Genomic DNA, 12,940 nt, shown 5'->3' on the forward strand with positions numbered 1-12,940 from the left:
ATTAAGAGACATTTCAAAGCGCTTCACAAGATTTTAACTCTAAAATGTAGAAGACGAGTATTTGTGAGCAAAAGCTGCAGCCAATTTGCGCACAGCAATCTTCCACAACAGCCATAAAAACATCCAGATGTTAAGCTCTCCATGCGACGCTGAATATTTTCAAAACGGGTCAGGATAATTTTTCTTATTTTCTAGCCAATTTTGAGCATTTTTCTTTTAAGGTGGTTATGGGGATGGAGGTGGGGGGGTGGAGGTATATTTTAGACGGATTATGCCCGAGGTATCTACACAGTGATGCATTATGAGGACATTGAATGCCTGAGACACTTGTGAAGATGTTGATGATTTGTGAAACCGGATGCGAGTCCTTGCTAAAAGCATGGAGATGTCTGTCTCTAAATCACTGAAGTATCAAATAGTTTTGATTTCGTACATTTATAACCACGTATCCTCTCGTTCCCACTGTTGATGGAAACAGTTTGGGCCTTCGGTTCAGAGACTCTGAAGACTGAGAGTGGGTGCTGTCCACCAAGCTATCCACATTAGGATTGCGGCAATTCTCACAGCTCCAAGCCTGTAAGAGGGAGAGAAGAAATCAGCGTTACCACACAATTCCGCCCCATTCAACTTGCGTATCATATCCTCCAGGCCTGTCCAAGGCTCAGGCTAGAATGCTGAGGTGTTGAGAATGAGATGAGACGGCCGGCAGGAGATGGTGTTTCGCTCTCTGGCCTCTTCGCACTTTAGATAGATACTTTGCTTCCCACCCTGGTATCTTACTCCCGAGTTAAACCATCTGAATAAGTTTTACTTCAAAACCTCGCAGCCACCGGAAGAGACTTTGCTGCCCATCACACGCAGGTTTGATTGAAAACCCAGCACTCGGTAGAGTCAAAAGTTTCATTATGATCCAATATGTGGGAGGTTTGGAAGGGGATTCCTGGACAAGGAATCCAAGTGTTGACTCCTCCTCGTTCATTATGCATGTCATGCTGCCCCGCGGGAAGAGCCCTCAAGTCACAGTGGCGGTTGAAATCAATTGTCATGACGTACTCCTGTTTTTTTTGCAACAAAGGAATTCCCATGGAATTTGCCACCTACCATGCGGTTCCTCCCATTTAATTCATAGGTGAACAGTCCTTCAGGGAAGTGTGAGTGACTCCCAGCGAGCATTAAATATTACAGTTAAAAGTTAACCCTGGCAGTTGTTCTCAACTTAAATCACCACCGTAAGTTTACTGCGGATACTTTAATGAAAGAAGAATGCTCCCCTGAGATACTTCCGACAACCCTGCAAACCGTTCGCTTGGGAGTAAGAAAGGTTACAGATCAACAAATCTCCAAACTATCAATGTACCTGTCGTCCTCCAAGACACGTGCAAGTGCAGATGGTCCCGAGGTACTCCTTCTGCCACTGTTCGCCTACATTGTACAGGTTTCCTTCATCGTAACATGTGGCTTCATCTGGGAGCAGAAGATACAAGTCACATGAGGATCCCAAGAGTGTTAAAAAAAACAAAATAACAGGAGCTCTTGCGACTTTGAAACAAGCACCTCTGGGTTTGTTTCACGTACTACTCACTAGTGCTACTGAAGACAGGAAGCGATTGGTGGGCAGGGCGTTAACCTTGTATAAGCAAGATGTATTAAGTGCAAGTTGGTAAGAGCCAAGGTTTGGGGAAGCGGGGCAACACTGAAATTCAACCAGCTGAAACCTTTGCTCCAGGTCTCCGCAGTTTGTGCGAGTCCTTGTGCAAATGGATAACAACAACAAATTACGTTTGTATAGTGCCTTTCATGTTAGTACGGCCCAAGACGCTGGACAGTCAGGGATCCACACCCGAGCTGCTGGTTGGAGTCAGGAGGGGTCAAGGGTAGGGGAGAAGGGTGACGAAAGGCATGTTCGAAGAGGAGGGTCTTGAAGGAGACAAGGGAGGGGGCAAGGCGGAGGGACTGTGGGATGGAGTTCCAGAGAGTGACTACCGCAAAAGGCTAAAATAATAAGGGTTTAGTTGCCTCGGTCGTCAACAACAACAAAAAATTGTGCCTCTACATAGCGGCTTTCACATCGGGAGCTCGTCCCAGGGCATTCCCTTCAACATCTTGCAGCGCCAGAAGGTAGGGGGTGGAAGGGAGGTTAACTATTGATCCACTTACGAGGCTCGCATGAGTACTCTCCCTTCCCATTGCCCAGGCAAGTGCAGCTGACCATCTGACCCATCTCACTTTGACGATTCCACTTCTCACCCACCTTGTAGTTCATGCCATTGTCGTGGCACCACTCTGCACAAGGAAAGAGAGAAGAACAGCCCACAGTTTAGCCATTGAAGTGAGCACGGGTACTGATTTCATCTCAGCCATAAAGCAAATGATCATTTCCAGGTCCGGTGAAGTGATGTCCTCCGTCATTTACTTTGACATTGTATCACCCACCTTCCAATATAGCTGTCCCATGGCAAGGTCGCAGAGATTGTTGTGCATTGGGGTTAGGGAATGAGGGAATAGCCTTGAATTTTGACATCGAAACATCCAGAAGCTGCCCCGAGTGCCAGTTTTTATTGCTTTAACAATCAAATTATGGCTGAAATTCTGTCAAAATTATTCCTGGGCATCTGAAATAAGACACCCAGGAATACTTTTCCTGACCACTGTAACACATTCCTCATGGGAAGTTTTTTTAAAAAAAAACAAAAGAAACACATGTTTTATAAACAGTAGAACATTGTGGAGAACTCAAGACCTCCAGTGAAACCCAACACAGAAAACATTTGCAGTATTCAGATCAGCTCATTATAGCCCAGACATGTAAAATTGTATACTATCTGCATTAGTTTTCAACTCCATTCCCAGGTCCTTCCGACTCATTCACTCCCTCCCTTCTTTCAAGATACCTTTGAAAATGTCCTTTTTGACCGTGCTTTCGGCCACCTTTCCTGCTCTCCCCACACCCCCTTCCCTCCCGCAAGCTCCCACCCTCAGCCAGGATAGTCAAGTACTCTGGAATGTCCTCCTGACATGAAAGGCGCTATCTAAATGTAAATTGTATTGTCTAACAGAGATCCTCCCCTTCCCCCACACATATTTTTTTCCTCTTCCCCCCTCCCCCAGGATGAATCTAATAATCACAAGACTTGCTTTCAGCATGTTGGACCGTTTTCATGGCAAATGTAGCCAGTATAGCCTGAAGCAATCATTTTGCAAGACTGTTGGACAAAATGGTATAATTTTTCCCATATTTGGCAACTAATTTCAAACACATGTTGCTGCCACATTAGTGGTTAGTTCCTGCATTCCCCAAGCTCTTCTAACCCCCCCACCGCCCCACCCCCCTTTACTCCCCCAGCTCCAAAACCTGAAATAATGGAATGCACAGATATGTTGAAATATAGACAAAAAGTCTATATGGGGCATAGGGGAGACTGGGTCCAAGGCTGTTTTGCCAGCAGTTGTCCTTTTTTTTTTAATAATTCAGTCTCAGTTTTTGTTGGGTTTTTTGACGCCTGTTTTTCTGTCTTTGATGCTGTTTTTCTACTATTTTTCTATCAATTCTTGACAGAAAACCATCTTCAAAGCGAATTTTGAGTGTAAGAATTTGACAGCATCGTTATACAGAATGCTGCTTGTTCAGGGAGAGAGGTGGGGAGGGGGGTTGGAATAATTGATCTAATTCTTACACACCAGCTTAGGAAGAGAGGGTGAGAGTGGGGGGCCTGGGAGGAGTGAGAAGAGAATTTGGTTCCAGAACTATTTCCTTGTATCTATCCTGAAATTAACCTAAATCTGTTGTCGTCTAGTCCTGCTGTCTCGGTGTAGTTGCGAAAATGTTTTTCTGGGATTAATTTTTCAAACACATTTAAGATATTATGTAGCTCTATAATGTCCCCTTTGTAACATATCACTGTAGCTTCCCTTTATAATAGTTGTAATTGAGAGTAGCTCGTACCAGTATAGATTTGATGGACTCGTAATTTCCGTAATTTCTATCAACGCATTGAACAATCTAGGAATAGCTTGAATTGCTCCTCACACAAGGCTTGTATGAGAACCAGCGGATCGTTGGGATGGATTTGACATGGCCCTTTTTTTTTCAAGCTGTAGACGCAAGATATTTCCCATGTGACCATTAAGGTCGCATGTCAAGTGGTCATCTCAGCTCATTGCAGAGTCGCTTGACACAATGGAGCTACAGTCTGAGGACGGGAGGCTTAAAAGCTTGCATTGACCAAGAACCTTTACGGGTCCAATGCAAGCACATTTTCATTCCACATGAATACACTCACGCATATCCAGTGCCTCGCCCATGTTTGCACATTTCGGCAATCTGCGCAGCGGAAACACTTTCAAACATGGCCAGGCACTCTTGTGTAAAAAAAAATGGGGTGAATCCCAGCAAACTACTCACTGGATGAATCACATCTGAAATGACCACTTCCATAGCCTAAGCATTTGCACCAAAGTTTGAAGCCAGTTTCAGACATGCGTTCCCACTCCTGGCCCACTGTGTAGTAGGAGCCAGTGGCACTGTCATAGCAGGAGTCTTCCATGCTGGAGCCGGGAGACAACTCTTCAGAAGCTGTTGCATAGAAGAAAAACATGTTATTGAATTGTGAATCATCAACACAACCTTCGGGCATTTCCATTGACATAGCACTTTTAAATGAAATACAAACAAGTGTTGCTGAATGCACAAGGGGAAACTTCTACATGTACCAAATGGAGACCCTGAATTCCACATTAGGCTATGCGATCATTTTAAATCAATCGCTTGATGCTCACCATTGCTCTTGTGGCTACTTAACCTAATTAGTCATTTTCACTGAGGAATAACTGGCTTACTGTAAACCGCTTCCTTGCAGCAACGACAACAGCAAGGCAGTAGAACGTCTACTAAATATTTGGCTTTCCACAATGTACGCTCGCTCGCACAGAGTGTTTTAGTGAAAGCATTTCACTCAAGAGAAGTAGACACATTGAAAGGCACATATAGTGCCTCTTTTTATGGTGTAGTAAGGAACGCAGGGTTCCTTTGCAAATTCAACTAAATCACACAAGTGCCTTTCCAAACTGACTGAAGTCCACCTCAGCCTTTGACTTTCAACAGGATCAACTGAGAGTTGTATGAAATGCGGCCAATGCAAACACTGCCTTGCGAACCCCACCAATGATGTACAGGCTCCTCTTACCTTTCCTTGTGAATGTTCTATTCTATGGGGCTGGAGAGGTGAGGGAGGGTGGACGAGAGTGAATTAGTGCACACTAGGGTCTATCGTGCGGCAATTGCAAAAGCATCAATTTACAGGCCAACTCGTTATAATTCCACGGGCCTTGCGGTATCCCAGACTTGTGGTACACTTCTGGCTCCTCGTGCTGCCTGCCCAGCTTTCTGGACATTGTACACAGGGACACCGTGTCCTGGCGTCTAGCAATGTTCCAGCAACCAAAGGAACCGGTTGTAAGGTCGTAAGGATGCAGTTTACAGTAAGCCAAGTAGAAATGCTCGCAGGAGCAATTGCCAGCGCTTTGTGCACCTACATGATCAGAAGGTGACATCAATGTCAATCTGTTAACCTGGAAGTGTTGACCATTTTTAGAGTGGAGCACTTTCCGTTATCACACGGGTTTGAGTTTACGACCAAACTACCATGTTACAACAAGGCTGGCCTGTACTTGGTTATATCCTGATTTACCCTGAAGCAATCACTGGTTTTAAAGGTGTCAATTTCCAGGCTTCTGGCACGAGGAGAAAATTGCTGCACAGGAAAGCAGGCTGACTATACAGGGTGGGAGCAGTTGGATCACAGTTGTTCCGGGGACAGAAAGTTGGCTTGCTGCATTGTCTCAAGGCCGGGAGACTTGAGCTGCCAGAATTTTAATGGAAATGTACAGGATAAGTCAATCTATTCCAAATGTTACTGTTCTCATGCAACAAAAGAACAGGGCAGTAATGTGGTGAGACCTTGGGACATTAAACCCTGAAGATTTAAACCCTCTCCGAGGTGAGGAGCAAAGTCAGAGTAAACTTTGTTACAACAGAGTAAAGGTACCAAGGGGAGGGGGAAAGGGAGGTGTGCCACAAGCGAATGTCACAGACAAAAGTGTTGGAAATGTCCTGCCTGCAATTAACAAGCGTGTATTACAGCATGTTTGGCAATCCTGCCCTCCGGAGGTAATGGAACTGGTCCCAGCCAGGAAAAGACCTTGTGGAAGGCCAACTTTGAAACGCCAGCACTGAGACGTGGAAGAAGTGAATGAGGAGCAATAATGCGGATGGAGGCTGTGGGACACGGGTGGGGAAAGGATGGTGAGGGTGGGGTGGTGGGTGGAGGGAGAGAAGCAGGCAGATTGGCTGGTTCTTGTAGTCTCTATGGCCAGCCTGGCTGCAGTGACTGACAAACAGTCAGACTGTAAAATATATTGAGTTTATGAAACAGGATAAAAATTAACATTGGATCCAGGTTTCCGTATGAATCAGACTTTTCCTTTGCGTCATGGAGCCTCGGGAACATAGGAAAACTTCTTCCACTACTCATTGCCGCATCTCCTTGTATTAGTAGAGCTGGTGAGGGAGGAAGACAGTTTTGGCCAGACAGGCTAGACTATCAATATAAAAAAATGAATACTTACAAGAATCGCCTCCAGTGATGATTTCTTCCAGAATTTTTTGTCTCAAATGCCCTTTCAAAGCTTCTACAATAATATTGTACTGTGACCCTGAGGACAACCCGGTCAGTACTGCTCGAGTTGAAGTTCCTGGTACTCTGAACTGTAAGGCAGACAATGTTGGATAAAACTATGCACCTTCAATCCCATTCACCTTCCATGCATTATTGCTGACAAACAATCAATCCATAGCAGGGCCTTCTGAAGCCCTGCTTATGAAAATAGTTCTTTGTCAAATACCTACAAGAAAATTTCTGAAAAATGAACATTGTAGAAATCAGAGAATGTTACAAAGTCCTACAGACCAGAAAGTCGTAGGTTTACTGGGACAGGGATTTGGCTCCTGTTAACCATGCGAGCCGAAGCCCTAACCACTACAGTGATTCCAGCTGTACAAGCTTGTCAAGACAGTGCTCTCAATGGCAAGCCATGTTGTTTTATCCAGTTAAAACTCCAGCAGTCACCCCAATGCATGATCTAGAATACAGAAGCCTTGGCTTTCGTCAATCTGTGCCTAATATTCACTAGATTTTGGTAAACAGGGTGTGACTCTCCAGAGATAAGAGTGCACATTCCATTCCAGGCACAGGGAAGTATGCATGTGTAGTGTTGAACATATGTGGAACGCTGAGCTGGGTTTGGACACTCTTAAGCATGATGATGGGTGTCTGCATATGTCAAAGTCACCAGTTGACCACAAAATAAAGACCGAAACAATTCATAGCTTCTGCCGTGTTCCCTGATCTCAGCTGGAGCACGAGTTGAGATGCTATAATTAGCCTCAGCCTCCTGGGTAGGAGATGGGAACAACAGCCAAGGTTCATGTACTACCAACCCCATAAATAAAAAAATCTGAAGGACATAAGGCAGAAAGCTCTTGTGAATATTTCTGTCTCACTATGGGGGTGGGGGGGGGTTACCCACCACACTGTAGAGCATAACTAATGCCTTGCTCAATATGCAAGGAAACAATTCTAGCTTCAGCTTGTGTATATTACATTGTGTAAGGACCGGTGTTACATTCTATTAAATTACCTGGTACAAATCTTCTTCACGGCCCACGGGATGGCAGGACACCAAGTACTCGGAGGCGACAGTGACTGGCTTCCAGGAGATGATGGTTCTCGACTGCTGTGCCTCCTCGCTGGTCTGGTTGCGATCGGGTCGCAGTCGGAGGGGAGGGAGAGTCTCGTCCACCACTAATACACGGTTGAGCGGAGGATTCTGCCCTGTTTCCTCCACTGTTCCCTGCAAGGTCACCCTCGGTGGATAAGGCTTATGAGGCCCCCCCGTAAAATCTGGCTGACCTCGATCGGTAATCGGCTGCCGGCCAGGGGTGGTACCTGGCTGAGGCTTGTATCGGTGGTCCGGCTGTTCCGGTCGAATTGGCTCGCGATGTTGGTTGGTCACTTCAACTAATGGTGGACTCTGGCCACCTAAACCCAAACCTTGGTCAGTTATTCCTGTAATCGGCACATGATTCCTCTCATCGTATTTGGACTCGGAGTTAAACTGATCGTAAAAGGGCGGAATGCCCACTCGTTCGGGGTTTACGTATGGTGGCAAGAGGGTGGCAAGCTGTAAAGTAGAAGCTTGAGAAGCAGAAGAGAAGCATGAAAGGTTAGGAACTGCGGCTAGCAGCGTTAATAAACACAACCATTGTTTCATGGTTGGCCAAAAGCAGGACAATCGGTTGATAATAGCTATTGAATTATCAACATCCAAATGTAACTTTCTAGCACATTACTGAGGAAATTCCAAACAAGTTTATGCCAGGCAACTCTGCCGATGGTGGGCACCAATGGGAGTTCCCCATTAAGAGTCACACATTGGCAAATGCACAGCACGTATTGCTGAATGAAATTTCTGCCCATTTGTATCCTTTGCAAGCTGTTGAATATTGCTGCACATGACAGCTAGCATATTCAGACAAAAGACGATTTCAAAGCAAGGGTTTGCGAGAAGCAACTTTGCCGCAAGACTCTCACAGGCAAACTCTCATGCTGCCCTTGCGAATTGCTCTGCAGCATCACAGAAGCTTAAAACATCTGCACATTCAAGAATAAATTGGATCAGCTGAGCAGGAACAATGTCTTCCAAAGGATTCATCTAAAATACGTCAAGATTCTGTACATTATACCAAGAAAGACCGACTTAAAACGTCAGTGCGACATTATCGACTCAATTCAAGAACGGTTCCATCTGGAGAATACTCACTGTTGCGTTTTTAATACTTTCACTGCTATACTCATTGAGTTGAAAGGTTAGATGTATTATTCTCTGTAATTCTATGTAGCCTCATCTTGAATAGCTTGAACAGAGTTCTATAGGATGGAATCCCCTTGAGTCAGTCCTGCTCTTAACATTCAAACTAAGGTTCCTCGGCTTTACCAAGTGACCATGCTCTTATCGTCACCATATTGATAAGCTTACACCTTTGAATTCTTCACGTACGTGATACCCTTTACTAAAGTCAGAGAAATTATGGCTTCAAAAGGACGTATCCAAATATGGAAAAGCACTAAAAAAAATTAGTGCACATCAAACAAAGGCCCAGCCTCAAAAGACTACTTTGTCTAAAAATGCAACATCCCGTGGAAAAGTGTGGAAAAATAGCACATTAACTCTCAATTTAAAAGCCGCTTTTCCGACGGTTTTTAAATACAAACAAGGCTTCAAAATTACAAATGCATTTAAACCCCACAATTCTGCACCATCTTCAGACAAATGGGTTTTAGAGGCTTGGACTAGGTGGAATTTTCGGTCTTGGATGTCTAAGTATCTAAGTGAATGTGGACTTCTGCACAGAACGGTTTCTACTGTAGAGGGTTTAAAAAGTCATAAACATTAACATAATATTTAGGCAAAATTGATCTTAGCATTTGAAGTGATCTTAAATAGTGAGCTTCTAACACTGAAACGATTTGGTCATAACAGAGGTTTCTGATATCAGGCTTTAGGCCACGTAAAGTTCAAATTTCATTTGAATGGAGTAGGTTTCTTCATAGATTGAATGAATGATCTGCTCAGGCTGTATGTACGCAACTAATTCGATCTCTTAACTTCACTTTGCGACCTTGAAGGGAGAGATCCCTTACCTGTGAACTTCTTTCCAATCAAAGGCTCACTTTGTAGATCACCCTGAACTGCTTTAATGTAAATGTAGTATTCGGTTCCAGGCTGAAGACCTGTTGAGAAAGGAGGAGAGGGATTATAGATTTAAAAGTGTTAACATCTACAGTAGAGTCAGCCTGTTCCAGTTGGTAGAGATGTCATCATAGGACAGTAGGATGGTGTTCTGGAAGGATAAGATCAAATGACCAACCAACAAACGGAAACAGTCAATTGATTAACGTCCACCATATTGAATCCTTTTATAATGTTAAATGCTTCTGTCAAGTCCCTCAATCGCCTCAACCCCAAGTGATAGCTGAATTCACTCATTCTTGGTAATAAATCTAACTCATCCCTGGTACCATCCTGCGAAGCTGTCACTTTTGCTGGCTTGGGTGTCTGTCGCGTACCTGTGATCACAGCTTCCCTGGCAGTCGCCGTCGGCTGAGGCCTCAGTGGCACGGGCTGCTCTCTCCTGGGGTGAAAGGTAATAATATAGCCAGTGATCGAAGCTTGTGGTGGCTGCCATGTGAATATGATGGTATCAGCAGTGGCTGAGATGAACCGGAGGTTTGATGGAGAATCGATACCTATAGGATTGGGGAAAATAGTTATCTCAACTTGATTTACCTCCTCGCACAAGTCCCAACTTACAGTGAAAGAGACAGTTTAGGAAATACAAGTGCAAACAGACAAAGCAGAGACTTGACTTTCAAAATCTGTTGCCTGAAATCCCACCTTGTCTTGGCTGGTAAAAAACGTTTTATGTTACGATTTAATATTGTGCAGCTATGGAAAATTCCTAAATTGGAAGCCGTCTCTTTTTAAGAACCGTGAAGGTTTGTTGAACTGTGGAGGTAAAACCCGGGCCAAAAATGACACAAAACCTGTCCCATTTCCTACAATAACAGCACACAATGCTTTCACTATAACACCTTACTCACCAGTTTTAGCAACGATAGTGGAGGGTGGGCTGCGGGAATTCCCACTAAGAGTGTAAATGTGGATATTATACTCGGTGCCGGGCAAAAGACCTAAGGAAGAGAAAGAGAATCAGAACAAAGTTGCGGTAGCCAAAACACATAACATCATTCGTTACTGAGGTCCCATGTCTCTGCTCAAGTGGATGTTAAATATCCGATGGTCCTGCTGGAAATGACGATGAAGGAAGGAAGTTTCTTCTAATGTTCTGGCCAACAATTGCCCAGGTAAAAATTTTACTCATTCATTAGGCTGTTTGTGGGACATTGATATGTGTCAAATTAGCTGCTGCAATGCACTATACAGTAAATCCTGTAAATACACTTTACAGTAAATTAATTGATTGATGCTGTAAATGGACGGATGGTAGAGTGGGTATTCCTCAAGGAAGAGATCGGATGAGCCGAAAGGTCTTCGTCACCCAAACCTCTCTCGGGTTCAAAGTAACAGAGGGAAGAAGCACATAACTGTGCAAAGGTCTGCTTGCAACTCAGAATATCTTTTATCCTTCACTTCAAGGCAGTTTGTGGGACATTGCTGTGCTCATTGGCGGTCACATTTGCCTACAGTCACTAAAATCCTGTGAAGCACTTTTGAGACGCTTGATGATAATGACTACATCAAGTGGAAGCATTATTATCATCATTAAATTCCTGGCAGAGGCCTGATTTGGTGGGGTGCACTACAGCCAAGGTCTGTCTAAAGAAGTGGGTGACTCTTTTACTTTACCTGTAATGGTGTACACTCGCTGGTCAGGACCTACAGTTCTCTGGACAGGGCTCCTGCTGCCAGAAGGCACTGCATCAATCTGGAAGCCAGAGATGGTCTCGGAGGACTTTGTGCGCCATTGCAAGGTAATGCTGGTCTCCGTGATCCCACCCAATCGGATTCTGCGGGGTGAGCTGACATCTAGACAACACAGAAGAACCAGGTTAGCAATGCAGAGAGGGAGCACCCAGCAAGTTTCAAGGCAGAAGAGAAGAGGAAAGGAAGTACGTACTGTCAAGCGTTGCTTTGATGCCTTGCAGGGGTCTGCTGCTCAGTGAGCCTTTCATGGCATAGATCAAGATGTTGTATTTAGTTGCAACCTGAAGGCAGGGGGATGGACGAAAATGGTTCTCAAATTGGTTTGACTTTTATTTTGTACGTGCTAATAGAAAGGCAACTGTGCAAAATAAACAACTTTAAAGTAATAAAATGAAATTATCAAGTGAAATACAGATGAAATGTATTCCCATTTAACAGGAAATACTCACCATTAAGCTAGAGATGGTGGCGCTAGTGTTATCTGGGCTCAGATTCAGCTCCTTGGTCGGACCAGATTTCTCCCTTGGGCTCACCACTACACGGTATCCAGTCAGCTGAGCATCGGGTGCATGCCAGCTAATGGTCATGCTGGTTGGAGTTACCTGTACATACTCCAGGCCAGTGGGGGAAGGAATGGCTGAAGGGGCGAAGCAACCAAAAGTGGATCAGTAAACAGGCAGCCTGCAGAACATTTCCAATCGAGATGCGTTGCATAATTACACTGGAGTGCCAAATAGCCAAGTCTCCCAGCTGGAATCACTGACAACATCTGGGAAGGGCTGGTTTTATTGAGCTCCCAGTATAGAATAGGCAACTCCTCATTAAACTCTCTCAGGGGATCTATCCAACTGAAGCTCTGCCTCTGATCAGCGCTAGATTGTTTGTGCAGCAAATATTTCACACTCCCTCCAGTGCTGCTTATGCTTACGAATGGTCGCAGTCAATCGAGAACGTCTATAAAGTGTTTCTCACCAGGGAATGTTACTGCACCAGGACCTGAGGGATTTAGAGGTGAACATGCAAACAGGGAGAAGGTAAAGCAGAACAAGCTAGGCAGGGCAGAGCAGCAAGTGAGGCTTCTTTTCAAAGTTCACAAGAAATGACGCACAGCCGTTTAATCCGCAGATTCCTGTTGTCTAGCTCACTTGAGATAAGTTTGCGGATTGAGCCACTTGACATTTCCTTTTGATTAATAATTTACTCAACGCATTTAAGGTTAAAAAAAACTTACTGGGAAGAAAATACTTTTGAGAACTTGTTATGTTCGGGTCTTGATCCAAATCACCAAGCTATGGGTTCCTGCCATCCATGCCGAGGGCTAAAGCCTACTTGGAAACTTCTAACATGCCATGATTCTGACAAGATGAAGTGTGTGTGT

At 44.5% G+C, this 12,940-nt stretch overlaps 1 protein-coding gene across 6 annotated transcripts in view; it reads right to left on the minus strand.

Annotated features, from left to right (window-relative positions):
* The window catches only part of fn1b (fibronectin 1b), a 50,010-nt gene that overhangs the window by 1,319 nt on the left and 35,751 nt on the right, over positions 1-12,940 (minus strand). For 4 of the 6 annotated variants that reach the window (XM_042336122.1, XM_042336121.1, XM_007890190.2 and 1 more), the window contains 12 exons: positions 12,012-12,199; positions 11,756-11,843; positions 11,485-11,664; positions 10,719-10,808; positions 10,185-10,364; positions 9,759-9,848; positions 7,696-8,252; positions 6,625-6,763; positions 4,403-4,573; positions 2,158-2,283; positions 1,358-1,464; positions 434-574 (listed from right to left, as the gene is read on the minus strand). In XM_042336122.1, coding sequence (XP_042192056.1) covers positions 434-574; positions 1,358-1,464; positions 2,158-2,283; positions 4,403-4,573; positions 6,625-6,763; positions 7,696-8,252; positions 9,759-9,848; positions 10,185-10,364; positions 10,719-10,808; positions 11,485-11,664; positions 11,756-11,843; positions 12,012-12,199 — 2,057 coding nt within the window. The remainder of the gene's footprint in view (positions 1-433; positions 575-1,357; positions 1,465-2,157; positions 2,284-4,402; positions 4,574-6,624; positions 6,764-7,695; positions 8,253-9,758; positions 9,849-10,184; positions 10,365-10,718; positions 10,809-11,484; positions 11,665-11,755; positions 11,844-12,011; positions 12,200-12,940) is intronic. The other 2 variants (XM_042336120.1, XM_042336119.1) reach the window with 2 other exon arrangements.

Source organism: Callorhinchus milii, unplaced genomic scaffold (assembly GCF_018977255.1).
Source record: "Callorhinchus milii isolate IMCB2004 unplaced genomic scaffold, IMCB_Cmil_1.0 Scaffold6, whole genome shotgun sequence".
NCBI classification, from domain to species: Eukaryota; Metazoa; Chordata; class Chondrichthyes; order Chimaeriformes; family Callorhinchidae; genus Callorhinchus; species Callorhinchus milii.